The 20508-nt window shown below is 41.4% G+C and overlaps 1 protein-coding gene across 1 annotated transcript in view; it reads left to right on the forward strand.

Annotated features, from left to right (window-relative positions):
- The window catches only part of CCDC170 (coiled-coil domain containing 170), a 128711-nt gene that overhangs the window by 78386 nt on the left and 29817 nt on the right, over window positions 1–20508 (forward strand). The window contains exons 9-11 of the mRNA XM_073627827.1: window positions 1894–2094; window positions 11680–11853; window positions 16732–16974. Of these exons, the coding sequence (XP_073483928.1) occupies window positions 1894–2094; window positions 11680–11853; window positions 16732–16974 (618 nt within the window). The remainder of the gene's footprint in view (window positions 1–1893; window positions 2095–11679; window positions 11854–16731; window positions 16975–20508) is intronic.

Below are 20508 nucleotides of genomic sequence, written 5' to 3' on the forward strand. Positions count from 1 at the left end.
AATGAAGTTTTTCACAAACTTTTTTTTATTGATAAATGTCCCCCAGGGCAGGACCCGGACCCCAATAACCATTGTATGCCAAATTACTTGCATATAAGCCTTCAAAATGGGCACTTTTGGATTTTTGATGTTCGGGTCCCATTGACTTTAATGGGGTTCGTTATTCGGGTCCGAACTTTCGCGGTGTTCGAAAGTTCTGGTGTGAACAAAACAGTGGTCTGTTCGGCCCATCCCTAGTAAGCAGGTAAAAGCAGCCGCGGCTGATTCATCCAGACCATGTCTCCAACATGTTCCGCCCCACTCCCGGAGCTTAAACATGGAGATGAGGGTCTACAAGTGGCAGAGGAATAAGTAAGTGAAAAAATGCATATGTGACAGTGTTGCATAAGTCCAAACCCCTGATAAGCAACAATAGACAGGAACTTCACTTGTGGTATAGCAATAATGAGAACTAATAGACACTCTGGAGGTATGCATATACTGGTGCAAAAAGTAAATAGAAACTAAAAACAATAAGTGAAGCAATGAAAAAAATAAATAAATATTGCATTTGAAATGCAAAAAAAGAAAAAAAATTACAGACTGCCACATGCAATCCTACAACAGCCTAATACCCTGGCTAAAATTGGTTTTGTTTAATTTTTTTAATATATTATTTTATTAGTTATTGGAGCTAACATATAAAGTATGAAAATACTGAAAAACGTGTCTTAAAAGACAGGTGTAAACTTTAGGTGTGAATGGGGGAAGAAAAAATGATGGACTATCTCGGTACCCTGGACAAATTACACGTCAAATAAAACAAATATTTTATTGGTACAGGATTTCCATTTAAAACATAGTATCCAGATACATATAATAACAAAAACGTCATATATAGATAAAACACTACACAAATATGTTGCACTGGTACTAGATATACTCCGTGGTGGAGCATAGAAGCTGTAGTATTCCTCAGTACATGAACATCCTCTACATGTTTCTTGGATTATAACCACTTCATCAGGAGGAAAAAGTATAAGATCTAAAGGTAAAGTAAAGGCATATGAATATTAGTCATCAAAATATAATATCATACAATAATACAGAACATGTAATGGGGGACTACAATAGCCACTAGGGAAGAAAATTATTTTGAAAGATTTTACATCAGTGAAAATATATCCATATGGATAACTACAACCAATAAAAATAAAGATGAAAAAGGTGGGGTAAACACGGAGAGAAAACTGGAACAGGAAAACCGGGGGGGGGGGGGGGGGGGAGGAAGAGAGAAAAGAAAAGGAAGAGAAAAAGGAAGAGAATATGTTATTAGAAAGGAAGAGGAGGAGGAAAGGAAGAAGGGAAGGGAAAAAGGAGGGGGGACACCAGAAAGGAAAACTAAGAAAGAACAGGCAGGAGAAAAATCAGGTCCTTGTAATATCCAATAAGGGAAAAAAGGTTCATACAGTATATTGCCGGGGGTGGGGGGAAAGGGTGCTGAGATGGGATATAAATATATCCCCCAAATGTAACTAAAAAAAACAAGAGCAATGAAGAGGCCAGATATAAAAATATATAAATCGGCTTGCACTGCGGATATTACCAGGTGTCAGAGTGTTGTAATTGTGCCGATTATCCAAAGACCTAGCAGGGATTAAAAATGAGTGGTAAATTCCAATCACAAGGCTCAGTCACAAATTATAAAAAAAGGTCCAAGGTTCAGAGAAGGAAGAAGGAGAAACTACCCCAACCAATGTCGATCATACCAACAATTAAAAAAACTATTTTAACCTTGTAAATTTGAACTCATGTTAGCTAATGTTATAATGTTTTTAGCAGTAACAATGTTTGTGCATCTAAGCTACCAATTCTTTTTACACGTCATGCCCTTTCCTCGGTTGTGTTCTATAGGTGGCCACACAGTTGGAAAACAGAGCGAGCAAACTTAATGACCAACTACAGCACCAATCAGATCTGCACCAAGAGGCATTCCTTAGAGCAAAGAAAGCAGAGCAACAGCTAGCAGAATTGCAATCACATCTAAAAGTGGCTGAAGGAGAACTTGTGTCTGGAGACGTCATGCGTGACAATCTCAGTTATGAAAAGCAGAAGGTAAGAACTTTGTAGCCATTTAATTATTTCCAGTATTTAAACCATGCCTACACACACATGCCTTACTCCCTGGAAATCATTTTTCATCCAATTACATAGCGTAACCTGACTAGTGTGTCAAAGGTTAAATCAGAAGCAGAACTGCTGGCAAAATACCATCACAGTGTCCTGAAGAGTAAAAAAAGGCACTTTTCTAAAGTAGCAGTGAAGTAATGGGGGAGGTAGCCCATCTGTTGCCTCTCTTCAACTTGTATTTGAAGCAAACCTATCATTAATATGTTTCACAAAAAATGTAAGCACCACTTTTTTTTCTTTTTACATAAGCTATTCTATCTGGAATCATAATGATAGATATTGTAAGCAGATCCCAGGGAAGATTGCGTATATTGGGATGTGTTGATGCTGTCGTATTTTTTGACAGTCCATATTCAGATCTCCCTAAAATGCATGGAAAACTCTACAGGACTTATGAGGCTCTAAGGGAGTTGAAAGAGTTTAAAAGCTGTGATGTCACTAGAAAAGAGGATGGATTCTACATTAGGTGTACTATACCAATGCCCCTTGTCCCCATACGTACTGTATTGACTGGGTGACATTCTGACACATTTACTATAAAGGTAGAACCTATGGACATTCAGTTCTTTGCAATGATTAACAAGAAGAAAATGATCATGCTTTACATCATGCAGCTAGGTTAGTGAGAGCTTATTTAAAGTATTTTACTTCATGTTAAAAATATTTAAATAATTTAATGTTCATAGCCTGGCCACAGTTCTACTTTAGGTAATGCAAACAAATAAATTGGACATCTAAATTAAATTGTAAGGACAGTGCTTCAGTAAAGTCTCTGAATGGTTCCTTATGCCGCGTACACACGAGCGGACTTTCCGGCGGACTTGGTCTGGCGGACCGGACTCCGTCGGACAATTCGATCGTGTGTGGGCTCCAGCGGACTTTTTTTCCCAAAAGTCTGACGGACCTAGAAAAAAAAACATGTTGCAAATCTTTCCGACGGACTTGAGTCCGGTCGAAAAATCCGCTCGTCTGTATGCTAGTCCGACGGACTAAAACTGACGCTAGGGAAGCTATTGGCTACTGGCTATCAACTTCCTTATTTTAGTCCGGTGTACGTCATCACGTACGAATCCGTCGGACTTTGGTGTGATCGTGTGCAGGCAAGTCCGTTCGTTAGGAAAGTACTTCGGAAGTCCGCCGAAAGTCTGTTGGATAGACCGTCGGACCAGTCCGGTTGAAAAGTCCGCTTGTGTGTACGTGGCATCAGTTTAACTTTGGTTAAGTGGTTGCCTACCAAAACTGTAAAATTTAAGGTATTAAAGGAATGTGTGCGTCCCCAACACAAGTACTGTTTGGTGCCTGGGCAACAAATCGCTAGGCCCAGGGTGGGTGGGGAATGTTTGGTGCTGTCATGCCTAAACCTTTGCAAGTGCCAACTTTTAGGAAGTAGTTACAAAGTTGTATGAAAACATCATACATATTTGAATTTTTAAGAAACGTTTTTCATTTTTATAAAGTATTTATACATTTTTAACAAGGTTCTATCCAATTGATGCAAAATTATATCTGAGACAAAATCTATCTTGCAAATGACTATTTCTTATTAAATTATTTAACATTTATCATTCACATGTAACTCCAAAGCCTATTTTCCAGTTTCCTAATAGTAAAGTTCACATTATACACTGGGGTCAGTTTCAGCATGCCTGTAAGCTATGCAAAATCTATTTAGTAAAGATATGGTGAACCAGAGTACTGTCTCTGATAGGCTAGCACCTTTGCCTGCTCTCAACCTTATCGAGTTTTTGTGAGAAGTGCTTTAGTATAGACTGAGAGAAAAACTCCCTACAAGCCAGTCATACCTCGCAGAAGAGCTACAGAGGGCGTGGGCTGATATTTCCCCTGAATATCTTAAAAAACGGACAGCTAGGCTGATAAGATCTGCAAAGCTGAGGATTTTTTGATGAATGTAATGTCTCATAACTAAAACAGTTTTATGAAAAAAAAATAATGTTATGACAGTGTTAATTTATTGATTATAATTGAGCACTGCAGTAAAGATGGTGATTGTGAAATTGGAAATAAGCACACACTGTAGGTGAACCATTTGGCTTCAAATTTTTATAGAAAATATCACACCACATCTTAAAAAAAAATCAAAATAATGCCCTTACTTCCTATTTATTTTTGCTTGTATGCCAATAAGCATACAACCATATTACCATACCTGACCGATGTCCTCAGAAGCTGGAAATCACTGAGGTAGACACTGCTTCCTACAGTAATTTCCACTTGCTTCTGGGTCCAATGCTGACCACCAGGCACAGGCGCCATTTAAAGAATGCTTTCAATTTTCTAAATGAATGCAAAGTGTTCTCTGATTGGAGAACATACTCTGCACTTCGACCATTTAACCTCCCTGGTGGTATGATTATTTCAGATTTTAGGTGCTGAAAGCGGTACCATTATTTTGCATAGAAATTTGGCGTTTCATATTGTAGGCCTGTAATTCTTAGGAATAGTTCACTTAAATCTGTCCAAACAAGAGTCTAGTAGACATCCCGGGTATGATAAAGTTTGAAAAACGAAATAAAAAATTATAATATAATAAATAACTATAAATAATTAAAACACATAATAATATAATAATAATAAAAATTATATAATAATGTAATCAAATCAAAAACACTGAAATTTGCTCAGTTGCAGAATTTTAGCTTTTATTACTTTTAGTGTTTGATGACGGATCTCCCCACAAATCACTATCGCTCAATTCTGCAAGTGATTATAATTTATTATCGCTTTTTTCTAGCTGGTCTAAAACCACTTTTGATGTAAAGAGACAGTTTTGGTTGCTATGGACAATCTCCAGTTTCCTGGCAGAAAGAACTGTTTTATATATATAAAACTGCATGCAGGACACTGGGCAGACCACTAGGGACAAAGGGGATGTGTAGTTATTTGATACAGTACTGTAATCTGTAAGATTACAGTATGCTGTATCTATACTGTGTGTTTCACTTTTGAATTTACCGCCGAACTCCGTCCCCGTGCGTCGCCACGCTCGCAGGGAACGGAGCTCGGCACTGTGAATCGAGCGAGACACAGCGGCTCGCCAATCACAGCGGGGAGACATCACAGGATCCAGGGGACAAGGTAAGTAAACTCTTCCTGGATCCTGCGATGCAAGCCCGAGTCTGGCTCGGGGATACCGCTTTTGGTATGTAAAATCCACCCCGAGCCAGACTCAGGAATACCGCCAGGGGGGTTAAAGAACATTTTGAATTCACCATGAGAATATAATACATTCCCTGAATGGCACCCGTGCTGAACAGCCGACCTCCTGTGTTCAGAATGCAACAGGCCAGACGCTCGGCTTGGGAAGCAAGTGGTGATCACTGGAGTAGCAAAGTCTACTTCAGTGATTTCCTGCTTCCACGGGCATTGGCCAGGTATGGTGTATGCATAGGTCCAAGTTAGAAAAACGTAACTATGTATAAGATATCCATACCTGGAATTCAATTTAATGTTGATTGTACAAAGATTATACTGTCAGATTGTAATGCTGTAGTAACAAAAGCACATACAGTGCTGTGCAAAAGTTTTAGGCAGGTGTGAAGAAATGTTGTAAAGTAAGAATGTTTTCCAAAATACAGCCCCAATTCCAAAAAAGTTGGGACGCTGTATAAAATCTACATAAAAACAGAATGCAATGATTTGCAATCTCATAAACGCATATTTTATTCACAATAGAGAATAGAAAACATATCAAGTGTTTAAACTGAGAATATGCATGATTTTAAGAAAAAAATAAGTTAATTTTGAAATTGATGGCAGCAACACATCTCAAAAAACTTGGGACAGGGCCACGTTTAGCACGGTGTATCATGCCCTATTCTTTTAACAAGGCTTTATAAACGTCTGGGATCTAAGGAAACCAGTTGCTGGAGTTTTGGTAGAGGAATGTTGTCAAGTTCTTGCCTGATGTAGAATTCTAACTGCGGAACAGTCCTGAGTCTTTTTTGCTGTATTTTCATTTCAAGATGCACAAAATATTTTCGAATGGTGAAAGGTCTGGACTTCAGGCAGGTCAGTTAAGCACGAAGATACGATCTTGTCATAGATGCAGTATGTGGTTTAGCATTGTCCTGCTGGCATATGCAAGGCCTTTGCTGAAAAAGACCTGGATATCTTTCAGCATTGATGGTTCCTTTCCATATGTGCAAGCCACCCATTCTATACACACTAATGCACCCCCATACCATCAGAGATGCAGGCTTTTGAACTGAGCACTGAAACAAACTGAAAGGTCTCTCTCCTCTTTAGTCCAGAGGACAAGGTTGCCAAAAAGAATGTAAAATTTTAATCAGTCTGACCACAGAACTGTTTTCCAGTTTATGACTGACCATTTTAAATGAGCCCTGGCCCAGAGAAGACGGCCTCATTTATGGATCATGCTCAGATACTGTATGGCTTCTTCTTTGCATGATAGAGCTTTACCAAGCATTGTTGGATGGCATGACGAACTGTGTTCTCAGATAGTGATCTCTGGAAGTATTGCTGAGCCCATGCAGTGATGTCAATCACAGAATCATGCTTGTTTTTAATGCAGTGCCATCTGAGGGCCCGAAGATCAGGGGCATCCAATATAATCTTGCAGAGATTTCTCCAGGTTCTTAGAATCATTTGATTATATTATGTACTGTAAAGTATGATCTACTTAAAGTCTTTGCAAATTTTGTTCAATCATTTTTACACGCAGATTTTCACAGATTGGTCAACCTCTGCCCTTCTTTACCTCCGAGACGTTGTCACTCTCAAAGTGACAACATCACTTTGAGAGTGAACATACCCAGCCATGTTACTGACCAGTTGCCAATTAACCTAATTAGTTGCAAAATTTTCTTCCAGCTCTTTCTTGTTAGTACCACTTACTTTGCCAGCTTTTTTGTTGCCCTCAACTTTTTTGAGATGTGTTGCTGCTATCGATTTCAAAACGACCTTTTTTTTTCCTTAAAGTGGTACATTTTTCTCAGTTTAAACATTTGATAGGTTTTCTATTTTCTATTTTGAATAAAATATGGGTTTATGAGATTTTCAAATCATTGCATTCTGTTTTTATATAGATTTTACCCAACATTTTTGGAATTGGGGTTGTATACTGTATGTTTTAAAGTGATATTAAAGCTTTTGTTTTTTTTTTTTAAATAACAAACATGGTATACTTACCTGCTCTGTGCAGTGGTTTTGCACAAAGCAGCTCCGATCCTCTTTTTTTCAGGTTCCCTGTCCATGTTCCTGGCTCCTCCCCCTCAATATTTGGTGTGCCTACCTTGGCTTCAAACCAGCATCAATTCTTCAAGGTACACATAGTGCTTGTGCACACAGTTTTTGAAGGAACCTCTACAGATAGGAGATCTACCTACAGATCTTCTGTGGATGTAGGCTGCCTTAAATCCTTCTGTACCTTCAAAAAAATTCCAGACAGACTCAAAGATGTTGAGATCTGGGCTCTCTGGGGGCCATGCCATTACTTCCAGGACTCGTTTTTTTTTTCTGCTGAAGATAGTCCTTAATTACATTGGCTGCATGTTTGGGGTTGTTGTCCTGTTGCAGAATTAATTTGGAGCCAGTCACATGCCTCCCTGATGGTATGGCATGATGGATATGTCTCTGCCTGTATTTCTCAGCATTGTAGACACCATTGATCGGGCAATGTTGAGGACTAGATTCAGTGGTCAGCCAAGAAAATTTAATGCAGTAGATGAAATACACATGCTTACTTCCCTTCAACCTTGACACAGAACTAGTGGAAACCTGTAGGACCCAGATACACCCATCTGTTCACAGATGTCTGGCCAGAAGTGGTCTTCGTGGAAGACTTGCGGCCAAAAAAGCCAAGCCTCCAATGTGGAAACAAGGCGAAGCGACTCAGCTATGCATAAATATGGGAACTGGGGGGCAGAAAAATGGCAGCAGGTGCTTGTGCCTGGTAAGTCAAAATTTGTAATATTTGGCTATAGCAGGAGGCAGTTTGTTCACCGAAGGACTGGAGAGCGGTACAATAATGAGTTTCCGCAGTCAACAGTAAAGCATGGTGGAGGTTCATTGCAAGTTTGGGGCTGCATTTCTGCAAATGGAGTTGGAGATTTGGTCAGGATCAATAATGTTCTCAATGCTAAGAAATACAGGCAGAAACGTCACCATCATGCCATACCATCAGGGAGGCGTGTAATTGTCCCCAAATTTATTTTGAAACCGAAGGATTTGAGATCTGTGATCAGTCTTCCAAAATGTTTAGAACAACCTACCTTCTGAGTTCCTTCAAAAACTGTGCGCAAAAGCACTGTGGAGTTGATCCACCAAAACTGGAGACTGCAAATCTGGTACAGCTCTGCTGAGAAACCAATCCGCTTCCAGTTTTTTTTTAGTCAAAGCTTAATTGAACAAACTGAAATTAGAAGCTGATTGGCTACCATGCACAGCTGCACCAGATTTTGCACTCTTGAGTTTTAGTAAATCAACTCCAGTACCTAGAAGAATTGATGCTGGTTTGAAGCCAAAAAGTAGTCACACCAAGTATTGATTTGATTTAGATTTCTCTTCTGTTAATTTACTTTCTATTTTGTTAATTGATAAAAATAAACTATGAACACTTCTATTTCTGAAAGCATTCTTAATTTACAGAATTTTTCACACCTGCCTAAAACTTTTGCACAGTACTGTACATTGACTTTGAGATGTTTAGCTCAGCAGCCAAATTAAGTACTTGCCGACCAGCCACAGTATATATACTGCGGCAGGTCGGCTCTCCTGCACAAACCGTCGTACCCGTACGTCGGTTCATGCATGTTAAACTGCGGGTGCGGGAACTCACATGCGGGTCCTGCGGACTTGATGTCCGCAGGCCACTCACAATCGTGGAGAAGCAGAATGGGGATCTGCCTATGTAAACAATGCGGTTTCCCCGTTCTGTCAGGGTACAACTATGAGATCTACTGTTCCTAGTGATGTTTGTTGTCCCAAGCAGCCCAGCCCCCACACAGTTAGAACACACCCAGGGAACACAGTTAACCCCTTAATCGCAACCTAGTGTTAACCTATTCCCTGCCAGTGTCATTTATACATTGATCAGTGCATTTTTATAGCAATGAGCAATAATGTCACTGGTCCCCAAAAAGTGTCACTTGGGGTTAGATTTGTCCGCCGCAATGTAGCAGGCCCGCTAAAAATCGCAGATCTTTTTACCAGTAAAAACATTGAAAAAATTAAAAGTCCATACATTTATCCCCTATTTTGTAGACGCTATAACTTTTGCGCAAACCAATAAATATACGCTTGTTGCAATTTTTTTTAACCAAAAATATGTAGCAGAATGCATATTGGCCTAAACTGATGAATAAATTTTTTTATATTTTTTTTATATATATTTTTTGTATATGTATTATAGCAGAAAGTAAAAAATATTGTTTTTTTTTTTTCAAAATTGTCCGTTTTTTTTTTTGTTTATAGTGCAAAAAATAGAAAGCTCTATTTGTGGGGAACGAATTACATTAATTTTGTTTGGGTACAGCGTCGCACAACCGCACAGTTGTCAGTTAAAGCGACGCAGTGCTGTATCGCAAAAAATGGCCTGGTCATTAACGGGGTAAAACCTTCCGGGGCTGAAGTGGTTAACCAACCTATATTTTCTGCAAATTGTTAGCAAAAGCAGAGTTTATACAGTTTATATGTATACAGTATCTCACAAAAGTGAGTACACCCCTCACATTTTTGTAAATATTTTATTGTATCTTTTCATGTGACAACACTGAATAAATGACACTTTGCTACAATGTAAAGTAGTGGGTGTACAGCTTGTATAACAGTGTAAATTTGCTGTTCCCTCAAAATAACTCAAAAACACAGCCATTAATATCTAAACCGCTGGCAACAAAAGTGAGTACACCCCTAAGTGAAAATGTCCAAATTGGGCCCAATGTGTCAATATTTTGTGTGGCCACCATTATTTTCCAGCGCTGCCTTAACCCTCTTGGGCATGGAGTTCACCAGAGCTTCACAGGTTGCCATTGGAGTCCTCTTCTACTTCTCCATGATGACATCATGGAGCTGGTGGATGTTAGAGACCTTGCACTCCTCCACCTTCCATTTGAGGATGCCCCACAGATGCTCAATAGGGTTTAGGTCTGGAGACATGCTTGGCCAGTCCATCATCTTTACCCTTAGCTTCTTTAGCAAGATAGTGGTCATCTTGGAGGTGTGTTTGGGTTCGTTATCATGTTGGAATACTGCCCTGTGGCCCAGTCTTCGAAGGGACGGGATCATGCTCTGCTTCAGTATGTCACAGTACATGTTGGCATTCATGGTTCCCTCAATGAGCTGTAGCTCCCCAGTGCCGGCAGCACTCATGCAGCCCCAAATCATGACACTCCCACCACCATGCTTGACTGTAGGCAAGACACACTTGTCTTTGTACTCCTTACCTGGTTGCTGTCACACGCTTGACACCATCTGACCCAAATAAGTTTATCTTGGTCTCATCAGACCACATGACATGGGTCCAGTAATCCATGTCCTTAGTCTGCTTGTCTTCAGCAAACTGTTTGTGGGCTTTCTTGTGGATCATCTTTAGAAGAGGCTTCCTTCTGGGATGATAGTCATGTAGACCAATTTGATGCAGTGTGCAGTGTATGGTTTGAGCACTGACAGGCTGAGCCCCCACCCCTTCAACCTCTGCAGCAATGCTGGCAGCACTCATACGTCTATATCCCAAAGACAACCTCTGGATATGACACTGAGCATGTGCACTCAACTTCTTTGGTCGACCATGGCGAGGCCTGTTCTGAGTGGAACCTGTCCGGTTAAACCGCTGTATGGTCCTGGCCACCGTGATGCAGCTCAGTTTCAGGGTCTTTGCAATCATCTTATAGCCTAGACCATCTTTATGTAGAGCAACAATTCTTTTTGTCAGATCCTCAGAGAGTTCTTTGCCATGAGGTGCCATGGTGATCTTCCAGTGACCAGTATGAGAGTGAGAGCGATAACACCAAATTTAACACACCTGCTCCCCATTCACACCTGAGACCTTGTAATACTAATGAGTCACATGACACCTAGGAGGGAAAATGTCTATTTGGGCCCAATTTGGACATTTTTACTTAGGGGTGTACTTACTTTTGTTGCCAGCGGTTTAGACATTAATGGCTGTGTGTTGAGTTATTTTGAGGGGACAGCAAATTGACACTGTTATACAAGCTGTACACTCACTACTTTACATTGTAGCAAAGTGTCATTTCTTTAGTGTTGTCACATGAAAAAATATAATAAAATATTTACAAAAATGTGAGGGGTGTACTCACTTTTGAGAGATACTGTATATATATAATTTTTTTTATCTAAGTGGTGAGTGCTATTTTTCCAGACATGTAAATTCCTCATAAGCTGAACATTTCACTTATCAGGTAAAAGTGAATCATTTTAAGATACAGAGATATCGCACACGACTGTTTTATTTCAGCAGACACCTTCCAACTTATTTCTTCACTTTTATTACTCTGGTACTTTCTGCAGTACATGAAGTTCTTGGAGCAGCTGTCTGAAAAGATGAAACTGGACAGAATAACTGCTGATGTAGGTTTTGACATGCGTCTGGATGTCATCCTTGCCCGAGCAGATCAGTTGGTCAAACTGGAATCAGATGCTGTCGTTGAAAACAAGACACTTGCGCATGGTCTGCAGAGAAAGGTAAATATCACTGTCTTTGTTACAATCATTTAGCTCAGTTTACATGACCTCTCAGTGATTTTAATATTGCTGACACATGGAAGCATCATATGTTGCTTCCACTACTACTATAATAAAAAAAAAGTATAGTTAAGCAACTATTGCTGATACTATCACTTTGTGCTATAATTACATAATACATCTTTCCAGTGAGTCTTTACGGTTTCTTATCCACAGTGTTCAACTTATTAAAGTGCAGTTGTGTACAGTTTGTATTAGGTACCTAATACCTGTTCACTGTGGTGTTCATTACTGCAGGCCTTAAAGTGACAGTAAAAAAGACCTTTTTTGCCTAAAATAATCAATTCAATTGAATTTAATATTACAAAATGCATGGGCTCAAATTGCACTGCAAAGAATTGCACTGCAAAGAATCGCATGCGAATTGAAAACAAGAATGTGGTGCAATTCCTGTCCGAATCGCATTTGGATTCCTGCACTGCTTCTGTGTGAACCCAGGCTGAAGTCACTATGACAAGCCTGGGTTCACATAGGAGCGGTGGGGGAAACCACATGTGATTCGGACAATATGAAACTAAGATCAAGAACATGAGGACATAACCTCAATTTAGCAAGGATCTGTTCTAAACCAGGGGTGCTCAACCTTTTGAAGAGCGAGGGGCCACTTAAATAGATTGTAAATCTCCCTGTTTAAGTTGTAGGTTGTAAACCTCCCTGTGTAAGTTGTAGAATAAAACTTACCTATAGGTACTGTAAATATCTCCTAAACGTGCGCTGTTCAGGAGATATTTACTGTTTACTGCGCCGATGATGTCATTGGCGCATGGGCTCTGAAGGAACAGCTGCCCATGCCGTTTCTTCAGACGAGTGTGCCATGCCCGGCAGCTCCCGCGCGCATGCATGGGAGTGATGTCATGCGGCTCTGGCCAGTCACAGAGCCAGAGTCTGCGGCCCCGGAAAGAAGATGGGTGAAAATAGATGCGGCCTGCAGTGGGGACGACGTGGGCTTCGTTTGCAGGTAAGTGTCACATAATGTGCTAGTATGCATACTAGCACATTATGCCTTTACTTTGCATGGAAGAAGAAAAGAAGAAAAACCCACCAGGGTTTATTTCCTCTTTAAGTGATTTGGTAACCAGTTGTGGGCCAAAATGAACTATAGTATTTAACCACGTCCCAAACTGCAAATGTAAGCAAGTCCTTACTGTCCTGAGCCCCCTATATCACACTGATGTGCTGTAGTTTACCTGCACGGCTGGTGCAGCACAGTGCACCTGCGGCTTTCCTGTGGTTTAGCTGCTTTGAGCAATGGACTTCTATTAAATCTTGTGGGAGTGGTGCACTTTCTAAAAGCACACCAAAACTCCTGCAAGATATAATAGAAGTCTATAGCTCGGTGCAGATAACCCACAGGAAAGACGCAGGTAAATTGCGCTGCACCTGTGGATCAGTGTGAAAGCAGCTTTAAAGCCAATTTTAATCAGTGCTAATATGCCCATTGCAAAAATGCACTGTATGTGATGTTTAATACACTGAGCTTTTCCTCTTCCACCTTCAGCTGGCATCACTCTCCAGGCTGCTAGAAAGGTCCTAGGCAAAGTGCACTTGGTATGACTCCACCTGGGACAGGAGTTAGCCTATAGAGGAAGTATTTGCTTATGCGGCTCCTGCTTCCTCCATGGCCACCTGCTTTCTCTGCTTCTGGCGTTAGCTGAATGCACTCTCATGCTCTGTGATGGTGGGTCGGCAAGTCATTAATGGTGATCTGGGCTTTGCTGTCCCGTCATCCCAGGGCATGGGCATGTGCAGCCCTGGTTTGAGGTTGCGGGCCACATCAGGGAGCTCGGGATGAGTACCCCTGTTCTAACCTATTATAGATTATTTAAGCTATTATTTCTAAGATTATTTCTAAGAGGAGTTGATGCGGATGAGGTAGGGAGTCTGTCAATATTAAGTGAACTCAAACATGTGTAGCACCCTCTACTGTGCTAGAATAGGTTTTTGTTAGTGTAGGAAAATTGTTTAGGCTTGGCTGACAGCCAAACCTGTGTTTTTTTTCTGGGTCAGGGTGAGTGACTTAGGGAGGGCTGTATGACTCACAGGCAGCCTTTTTGAGACCTCCCCCTACTTCTGGAACTTGCTGGAAACTTCCAGAAGAATTTGAGAGGAGGCGAGGTGGAGCTGTCTGGAGTATTTTGAGGGCCCTGACCAATCCCCAACAGATAGGTTGGCAGGGGGCATGTGCCCTCAAATGCTCAGGGTCAGGCCAGCTGGGTCAGTGGAGTTCGGGTGGAAGCTGGAGATGGAGTGTTAGGAGGCTGTCGGAGACCCTTGAGGGTAGCCCCCCTAGTCTTGGGGGGGAGGGGGGTGACCTCGGATCTGGGAGCTCAGGTACAGAAGGGACCCGCTTCACGACATACAGGGGTGTCCTGATCTGAGCCACAGGAGCAGGAGAAGGACGGCAGGAGGTGGACACTGCCGGGCAAATCTCCAGGGAGGAAGACAGCCAGGTGGGCTGGTGAGTGTTACAGTCAGCGAGGACTGAGAGGCAGCCTAAGAGGACTGGGTGAGAGCAGTCTGAGATGGATGCAGAGTCAGTCTGGGAGGACTGTGTACGTTTAGCCAACTGGGCTGGGGAAAGGGGCAGCTGCAGTCAGGTGGGCTGGCAATGCCTGAAGAGGTGGTGCTGGCATCAGTAGCAATCGGAGGACAGCAGGGCACTGGGACTTTGCTACACAAACAAGGGGCCCGCTGTCCCTGCTTGTAAAGGGCATTTCCACCTATCCAGCAGTGCCAGGTGGTCCTGGGAGTTGTAGTGCTTCAAGCAAGAGTTGTGCTGGAGGAAGCTGAAGAGTGTGAATAGCTGTACAGGGCGTCCCATATTTCCCTTCTCCTTACCCAAGTTAAACCCCCTAATAAAAATACAAAAACAAAGCACTGGACTGTTCCTTGCTTCAAAATGTGCTGTGGGTGTGATGGGTGTGCCTGGGCACATCCTAATCACCGGTGCCCATAAGCTTATGGCGCTGCTTGCAGGTGCTCTTACAGCACCCCCAAATTCACATGTATGTATGGTTAACAGAGGATGGAATCTGTGTAGGAGTAGCTATACAGTTCTTTGGATTTTGTGTTTGCACATCTGTCTACAAGAGAGGAATGTCATTGCTTCCTATTTAATAGTTAAAAACACTTTGGGGTTTATTTATAAAAATGACAGCTAATCAATGGGAGAAACATTTGCACAATTTGCTCAAGGGAAGCCCCCAATAAAAAAAAAATGTCATATTTTTAAAATACCCCAATCAGAAAAAAAACTGCATTATAGTTGTTAGATGGTGCTGACAATCATAGGAACCAACCAGACAAAATTTGGCACTTTAATGTTTTGACTATGCAAATGTATCATATTTGTACAGTGTTTTTTTTGTTACAGTAGAAGTATAGGCAAAACTTTATTTTTCATTTTGGACACAGCAAGGGAGGGTTATAACCCGCCAGATTTTTTTTTTTTGCCATCTCTGTCTCATTGTGGAGATTTCCCTTCACTTCCTGTCCCATAGCCAAACAGGAAGTGGGATGAAATCCCTGCAAATTAAGGGGATTTTTTGGGGACCCCCAGGTCACCAGAACTAGTGTCTTCATTGGAAGATTTCACCTCTATTACTGTTCTGGGGAAAACCCGACATTTGGGATTTTCTTTAACTTTCACTTTCAATGAAAATGGTACACAGGCCAAATAGAGAGTGTGGATCTCCTTAACAGGGGCACAGACAGCAATAAAAACTGACCAGTGTTCAAATCCATCTCCACCCTGTCCAAATTTTTTTTTTTTTTATCTTTGGTTATACTTTAAGTTTAGTTTTTTTTTTTTTTTTTAATCAGCACCAGGAACCATACTTACATTGAATTGAGAAGTATTCCTTGTGCTAGCCGCTATGTTCATTGAAATCCTCTTTTCTCTGCCACTATACCCATACTCACACGCATGGGCGTGTGCCAAGTGTGCCTGGGCACACCCTAATCAAACTGTGCACCAGGGCCACTGAAAAGGCAGTACAACTGGTCCTCCTATACCGGGCCCAGGTCCTATCAGTTTAAAAGGGGGGCCCAGCTGTACTGCCTTATTGCAGACACTGATCCTCTTGTTCCTCCCCGTGCAGTACTGCCAGCTTCTCTTCATCTTCCTCCCTCCAGCTGTGCTGCAGGGGGATCAGGGGGAAGGGGCTGGTAAATATGTCATTTACTGACCCCTTCCTGTTCTGAATGAACACAGTGAGCAATCAGTACCCATCGCTGCTGTGTCCTGTGTCTATTCATCACTAAAGTATAGTAAACTGTGTTTACTATACTTCACTTTGCACATTAATAGGAAGCCTGTAAGTGCTTCCTGTTCATTCATCTGTGCAGCTGAGGATCAGTCTTAAATGTGAGACATCATGGGTCTGTTTAGACCCCTGACATTTCACCAAAGCCCCCCAACAGGGCACTTAAAAATGTAAAAGAAAAAAAATGTAAATGTGTTTGAGCTTTGGGGTGCACACCCTAGTGCAATAGGCTGCACACACCTATGGCTGTGAAAATGCGGTGTGCCTGGCTGTGCAGGGTGGGGGATCCCTTTCTACTAGCAGCTACACATGCTTGGGACAAACATAAATCCACACTCTGCATAAATATATCATTGTGGAAGACTTGATGGACCACTTGGTCTTTTTCTGCTATCACTTTTCTATGTTTCTGTGGTGTTACAAACAGTGATCATTGGGGATATAATATATTTGCTGGCCAGAACCTGGGGTACAATTAATTAGCCTCGGGATAAAGGTAAGCATTTTAGGCATATTAGTGGATGATAAATTAACTATAATCAATCTTATTCAGTTAAAAGCCCAGAAAGAAAAGTTTGAAAGCAAAGAACTTCATATGGAGCTCCTGAGGAAAAAAATCGCCCAGTTAGAAGAAGAAAAACAAGTCCGCACAGCTCTGGCAGTGGAGAGAGATGAGGCCAACCTGACAGTCCGAACTTTGCAGAAGAAGGTGGAGAGGTTGCAAAAAGAATTAGGTGCGGCTCAGCAATCCGTCACTGAGCTTAAATCCAGACTCGCAGACACTAATGAGTTAAAGGTACGTAGTTCATTGTACTTCTCCTATGAGTAGTTGGTGTTTATACTTTTACAAATGGTTTATGTACAGGTATAGTTACATAGTTGGTAAGGTTGAATAAAGACAATACTCCATCCAGTTCAACCTGTGTAGGTGTGTGTGTCATTGTCGATATCATTTCCCATACCCCCTGTATATTGTGTTCTTTAGGCTACTTTCACACCGAAAGCACCCGGCGTTAGGGGTAAAGCGCTGCTAGTTTTAGCGGCGCTTTACCGTCAGTTTAGTGGCACCTTTTGGCCACTAGCAAGGCGCTTTTAACTCCCACTAACGGCCAAATAAAGGGTTGAAATCGCCTGTGTTGCAGCCCTGCTAAAACGCTTTGCAGGCGCTTTGGCAGGTGCTTTGCAGGTCCTTCAGCAGCGCTGCCCATTCATTTCAATGGGCAGGGCATTTTGGCAGCGGTGTATACACCGCTCCCAAACTGCCCCAAAGATGCTGCTTGCAGAACTTTTCAGAACGTCCCACAAGCACACCACCCCAGTGTGAAAGCACTCCGGCTTTCACACTGGGGGTGGCAAGGGAGGTGTTTTTCTGGCTCTTTACAGGCACTAGTTTTAGCCCTAAAACGCCTGAAAAACGCCCTCAGTGTGAAAGGGGTCTTAAGATGCACGTCCAAGAGTCTTTTAAAAATATCAATGCTCCCCTTGACAACACCACTTGTGGAAGAGAGTTCCACATCCTTGTCGCCCTAACAGTGAAAAACCCCCTGTGCAGCTTAAGGCTGAAGCGCTTCTCCTCCAGTCTCATTGTGTGGCCTCGTGTTCTCTTACACTCCCTGAGACTGAATTGTTTTTTTCCTATTCTAAGAGCACCATTGAGGTATTTGTAGATCACTATCATGTCCCCTCTCAAGCATCTCTTCTCCAGCGAGAATAAATGTAGTGCTTCTAGTCGTTCCTTTTAATTGAGGCCCTCCAATCCACTTTTTAATTTAGTTGCCCTTCTTTGGAGTCTCTCCAGCTCCAGCACATCCCTTCTTAGGACTGGTGACCAGAACTGGACGGAATACTCTAGATGTCGCCGAACCAGAGTTTTATAAAGTGGCACGATTATAGTTTTATCCCTGGAGTATATACCCCTTTGGTAACTGCAGCTTGACATTGCATGCTATTGCTCAGTCTGTCTTCTACTAGGACCCCCAGATCTTTCTCAATCCTTGACTCCCCCCTAGTGAGTAGTTTTCTTTTATGTTTTTAGCCCCCAAGTGCATTACTTTACATTTCTCCACATTAAATCTCATCTGCCTTGTAGTTGCCTACCCCATTATTTTATTCAGGTCTTCCTGTAAAATTTCGATATCCTTCTGTGAAGGTATTGCTCTGCTTATTTTTGTGTTGTCCGCAAAAACTGAGATTGAGCTATTTATCCCATCCTCTATATAATTTATGAATAAATTAAACAGAATTGGTCCCAAGACAGAACCTTGGGGTACCCCACTTACCACTCCAGACCAGTCTGAGTACACATACAAGGTATATTTTAAAACTTTTCTGTAAGCCCAAAAATGAGGAAACTAGTTCTGGTTTTAACACTGAAAATGACATTAGACCAAAACCCCCACTGGTGTTGGCTATGGCCAAAGCAGTCAACAAGAGAAGTAAGGCATGCAGAAGTGCATCTGGATTGTTTGTGCTCCAGCTGTGAAGAAGCCGGGTTAAATTCATACCATAGTTTCCTTTAAAGTCTAGCTCGAGCCAAAATGTTTTTTTTTTTTTTTTTACGTTTTAGGCAGACTTGTTTGCCATGTAAGAAGTGTATGAAGGCAGTTCTATAGTATACAGTCACTAACTTAAAATGGTCTATGTATAAAAAAATCTGCTGGACAAATGTCACAAGCATTTGCCTAGCTGGGATTCAATTTGATCTTATTTTATTTAAAGTGATACTAAACCCACAACAGTAAAATCAGTCTGTAGATGCAGTAAAGCATGCTTGTTATAATCACTGTGAAACCTAAGGGGTTAATCCTCTGCATTGTGTAAAAAGGCTGTTTGATCCTGCCTTATCTGATCCTCCCCTTTTTCCACAGTCCACAATCCATCTGCTGATAGTACAGAGCCTTGGGGGCACTCTGCACATGCTCAGTTTGGGATACGGCACTGCGTCGCTCTAACTGGTTTTTCTTTTTTGCGCTATAAACAAAAAAAGACTGTCAATTTTGAAAAAAAACATTTTTACTTTTTGCTATAATAAATACCAAAAAAAAAAAAAAAATGTGAAAAAACAAATTTCTTCATCAGTTTTGGCCAATATGTATTCTTCTACATATTTTTGGTAAAAAAATCACAATAAGCCTATATTGATTGGTTTGCGCAAAAGTTAGGGAATAGATTTATGGCATTTTTATTATTATTTTTCTTTTTACTATTATGGCGGTGATCTGTGATTTTTAGTGGGATTGCAGTGGACAGATCGAACACTTTTGACATTTTTTGGGACCATTGACATTTATACAGCGATCAGAGCTAAAAATAGCCACTGATTACTGTGTAAATGTCTCTGGCAGGGAAGGGGTTAACACTAGGGGGCGATCAAGGGGTTAGGTGTTCCCTAGGGATGTGTTGCTAACTGTGGGGGCAGTGTACTGACAGGGAGTAGAGAGAGATCACTGTTCCCAATCACTAGGAACAGCAGATCTCTCTCTACTTCTCTGACAGAATAGGGATCTGTCTGCTTACATTGACAGATCCACTTTCTGTCTCTCTGAGGAGCGATCGCGGGCCGCCGGCAGACAACGCGGCCATCGGACACACGCATATGCTCTGACGTCACGTGGCAGGCACGCACGCGCCCCCTATACTCCTTAAAGAGGCTGCAGTAGAGCTACGGCGATTCGCACAGGGGAGCCAACCTGCCGCAGTATAACGACGGCGGCTGGTCGGCAAGTAGTTTTAATCAGACACTGATAGAAGTCACAAATACTGCTGATGAAAAAAAAGTATTTAGCAGTTTGCATTTACTAAAATAATTGCAGCTTTAATTAATAATACTTGGTGATCCTGCTATGAAAGTCCTTGTTCAGGTGCTTCCCATTGTAGGGTAACAATGCTCTGTCCACATCTCCCAACTGTGCCACGTATAATCACACAGGCTTTTAGTAGAGACTACAAGTAGTCATTCATTGCGCAGGTATGGTCCATTGTTTAATATGTATTGTTCAATGCGAGCAATATGTATATATACTGTATATATATACAGTATATATAATGGAATTTGTTTATATTCAGAGCACTTTAGCAAACTAAAGTTTATTTGGTTAGGTTTACCATCGACTGTAAAAATATTTGTTAGTTTTATCCAGTCATTGTTTATTGTAGATTAAAAGGAAAAGACCATTGCAAAATGTGGTTGAAAATAAATGTTGTTTCTTTTTTTAATACACAACTAAACTACCAAAAAAGTGGGACTTTTTAGGCGCTGTAGTACATCACATCACCAATATTATTGATTATTGGGCAAATCCTACATGTTCTACCATGGCATTTGGTAATC

This window comes from Aquarana catesbeiana, linkage group LG04, assembly GCF_042186555.1.
Source record: "Aquarana catesbeiana isolate 2022-GZ linkage group LG04, ASM4218655v1, whole genome shotgun sequence".
Lineage (NCBI taxonomy): Eukaryota > Metazoa > Chordata > Amphibia > Anura > Ranidae > Aquarana > Aquarana catesbeiana.